This window comes from Etheostoma cragini, chromosome 23 (assembly GCF_013103735.1).
Source record: "Etheostoma cragini isolate CJK2018 chromosome 23, CSU_Ecrag_1.0, whole genome shotgun sequence".
Lineage (NCBI taxonomy): Eukaryota > Metazoa > Chordata > Actinopteri > Perciformes > Percidae > Etheostoma > Etheostoma cragini.
This window is the reverse complement of record NC_048429.1, coordinates 512,419-516,110: the sequence shown is the minus strand read 5'-3', so window position 1 is coordinate 516,110 and position 3,692 is coordinate 512,419. Positions and strand designations below refer to the sequence as shown.

The following is a 3,692-nucleotide window of genomic DNA, read 5'->3' as shown; positions in this document are numbered from 1 at the left end:
TGTGCGTGTGTGTGTGTATATTAATGTGTTTGTTTGTTTGTTGTTGTGTTTGTGTGTGTGTGTGTGTGTGTGTCATACTCCGGTGAGTTGAGGTTGAGGCCGAGCGTGGTGAGGTCGGAGCCCAGCGCTAAGTGGACCATGCCGGGGTCCGTCTCCGCCGCCCGGATGAACGTCAACAAGCCGATCATCCCGAACTGGTCCGTTACCATGCCGATTGGGATGTTGGTCACACGCCCTGGGACACAAACGCAACACACGAGGCAGGTTTAGACGAGAAATCCGCGCAATTATTCCACAATTATGCAATCCGAGTGCGTCTCACCGTCGGGGAGCACCTGAATCCCTTTCTTCTGCTGGTTGTTGTTGCTAGGCGCAGAGCTCTTGTCTCCGGGGAACTTTGGACCATCTGAGTTGGAGGCGGGCTTTCCCGATGAGTTCAGATTCTGATTGGACAAAAACGGAGGGAAAAAACAGTCCGAAAAAATGGGACGAGTCAGGACGAGAGAGCGCTGCATGAGTGAGGAAAGGACATCGTGATGAAGACAGCAAACTGGCGATTACATTCAGAGGAAAAATGGACATCAGGGGACAATAAAAAGACTAAATTAAAGACAAGACAACAGCTCAGAGAAAGACAACAAAGGGGTCTGAAGGTTCTCAGTAATCCTGGTCTTAGTTATCAAGAGAAAGGTGAAAATAAAGAGCAACTGGATTTGGTTAAAGTTCACTTTTCTGGGGTTAGGGGGGTTACTTTGTGTCTCTGGTGCTTCCACACGCACACACACCTGGAAAATAACTACCGTGGTGTTTAGGGTGAGATCCGGTTCCTGAGTGTCCTCTGATCTGGTTCCTGAGTGTCCTCTGATCTGGTTTCTGAGTGTCCTCTGATCTGGTTTCTGAGTGTCCTCTGATCTGGTTTCTGAGTGTCCTCTGATCTGGTTTCTGAGTGTCCTCTGTCTCCAGTCTCCGGGTGAGCTGTCCAACATCTGCACGGCTTTCTACGTCACTAGAGACGAGGTGGCTAACCGTAGCATGCTAGCTCGTTCTCAATGGAAAACACTGCTCCAACAGCAACTACTACTTCCTGTCCCTGTTGTGTCCCTGGTCTAGAAGAAGTCTCCCAGCTGATCCTGCCTTTGACCAGCAAAGCTGGAGAAAGAGTTATCAGCTGATGGATCTTACTGAGAGACGGACGCTGGAAAGTCTATCCACTAGAGGACGCTCTACAACGTCCCTGTTAGTGATGGCGTTGCATAGTCTGTCCACCAGAGGACGCTCTACAACGTCCCCGTTAGTGATGGCGTTGCATAGTCTGTCCACCAGAGGACGCTCTACAACGTCCCTGTTACATCAACCCCACAGAGGTCAAATAGCTGTTTGTTTTTAAGAAGTCTTTTTAAGTGAAAGACAAAACGTCTTCGGAGCACCTTGTACCGAGTCCAGTTGCTCTTCATTTCATGATTATATTATTTGATTATATGTATTATCAATACTAATAATACATATAATAAGGAAACAGGAAGAAAAGGGGAGGAAAAGACAAAAACCAAAGGGTCTCTAACCGTTTTGCTGTCCTCGTTGGTGCTGGTGGGGTCTTTTGTTTGGTAGTTCGGACCGGGGAGAGCTGGGAAGTCTTCGTTGTGAATGGAGAAGTCCTGCGACTGCTCACTGGACGGCTTGGTCACCATGCCAACTGGACCAAAATAGTGAGAGTAGTTGGCGTAATAATGTCGTACAAACATGCATATCACGCACAAACGGCACGATTAATAAAGACAAATGAAAGACCTTTACAAACGAATGTGTCATGTGTTAACCTTCGTGTCCTCATGTTGTCCTCGGGTCAAATTTGACCGGTTTAAAAAACCTTTCTCTGTCAGAAAAGAGCGTTGGGAAAAAGTGACGAATGTTGAAAAAAAAACTACAAAAAAAAGCAACAAAAATATAATTTTGTGAAATGCTGAAAAAGTGACAAAAAAACATCAAAAACACTGGAAAAAAGGACAAAGAAATTGACAAAAAATTGACTAAAACATAATTTAAAAAAGATAAAAAATGTGACAAAAAATAGGGAATAAAATAGAAAAAACATTGAGAAAAGTGTAGAAAAAAACCAAACTAAATGTTGAAATTTCAATCCAGAAAAACACAAAGTTGCAGGTCGACGGGAAGACGACACGAGGGCTAAAAGAGGATAAAATGCTTGTTTCATTCATCAAAAAGAGAATCATTCATAATGTTATAGACTGATCATTTCTTACAAAATCAGAAGACAAAATCATGCATTTTGGTCCCAAATATCGGTCTCAATAACTACTAAAAATTGGTATTAGCCTTGAAAAAAAAAGTATTGGTCAATCCCTAGCACGCACATATATTTTAACCCTTCTACGGTATTCGTGTTAAATTAACCCGTTTCACATTTTTGCAGGAAAAGTGGTCCAAGTTCCATGTTTTCTACCTGAAATCAGCGTCCTTTCCTTATATCCTGAGATTAACTTGTATTCCTGACTCAGAACATTATTCTGGATATGACACATATGTTTTTTTTCCATAGTGCATTTTTAACATGAATTATAACCGTCCATGTTTAATATTGTGCTAGTAGAGACTGATGCATTCCCTAAACATAGATGTTATCTCAGCTGTTACAAATATTGTCTTTATCTCCATTTCTAATTAGATTATGGAGTAAAATCTGATTTTAGAATTTTCTTTAACCCTTGTGTTGTCTTTCCTTTCACCATGATTTTCATGGTAATTTATCTCAACGTTTTGTTGCTTTTTAAACAGTTTTTTGTTATAAAATTAGTGTATTTTTTGTGTGGATTTTGCCGCTTTTCCAACATTTTTCTGCCGTATTTCGACTTCCTTTATTTTGGATATTAGAAGTTTTTTTTTAAAAATTGGGTCAAATTTGATTTGAAGACAACATGAGGGTTAAAACCCAGAATAGGTCCCGGGTCAGTTTGACCCGAGGGACACGAGAGGGTCCCGAAGAGGAAGACAACACGAGGGTTAAGATAGTTAAGATAGTTTAATAACCAAACACACGCTGGTGCCTCTTACCGTACGGAGCCCGACCGGCCAGCGGGTTGAGCAGCGGGGTGGGATTCGAGCCTCCGTCCCTCCGACTCCTGTCTGCCAGCGCTGGGAAGTCCGACAGGTCCAACCCCGTCACATTCTCACTGCCGTCTGGATGAAGACAGGAAAATAAAAGTTAACTACAGAACCTACGTCGGCTTTTACACACTTTTAAAGACAATCCACTAAAATAAGGCTGGACGATCAATCCAAGATAAATCCACACTCAGTACTGGGGTCCGTGCGGGGACTTGAACCAGCGACCCTCCGGGTACCCCCAACCCAACCCCCTACAGACTGAGCTACTGCTAACAGTGTTACAGGACATTGCGGACCAGATGCAAGCTTTTATTTTGAAAAGTAGAAGCCTGACGGGAGGGCCTGACATCCGAGCCGTACAGTCTCGCATATTTTTTTGGCAAATTAGTGATACGTTGGGCGCCCAGATAGCTCAGCTGGTAGAGCGGGCGCCCATGTGTGTGTGTGTGTGTGTGTGTCTCTGTGTGTGTGTGTGTGTGTCTCTGTGTGTCTCTCTCTCTGTGTGTGTGTGTGCGTGCGTGCGTGCGTGTGTGTGTGTGTCTCTGTGTGTGTGTGTGTGTGTGTGTGTG

At 43.8% G+C, this 3,692-nt stretch overlaps 1 protein-coding gene across 1 annotated transcript in view; it reads right to left on the bottom strand.

The window, feature by feature from the left end:
- LOC117939046 (CCR4-NOT transcription complex subunit 2-like) overlaps positions 1-3,692 on the bottom strand; it is a 16,423-nt gene that overhangs the window by 4,736 nt on the left and 7,995 nt on the right. Inside the window, exons 6-9 of the mRNA XM_034864088.1 lie at positions 3,070-3,195; positions 1,563-1,693; positions 323-443; positions 79-235 (exon numbers count right to left, since the gene is read on the bottom strand). Coding sequence (XP_034719979.1) covers positions 79-235; positions 323-443; positions 1,563-1,693; positions 3,070-3,195 — 535 coding nt within the window. The remainder of the gene's footprint in view (positions 1-78; positions 236-322; positions 444-1,562; positions 1,694-3,069; positions 3,196-3,692) is intronic.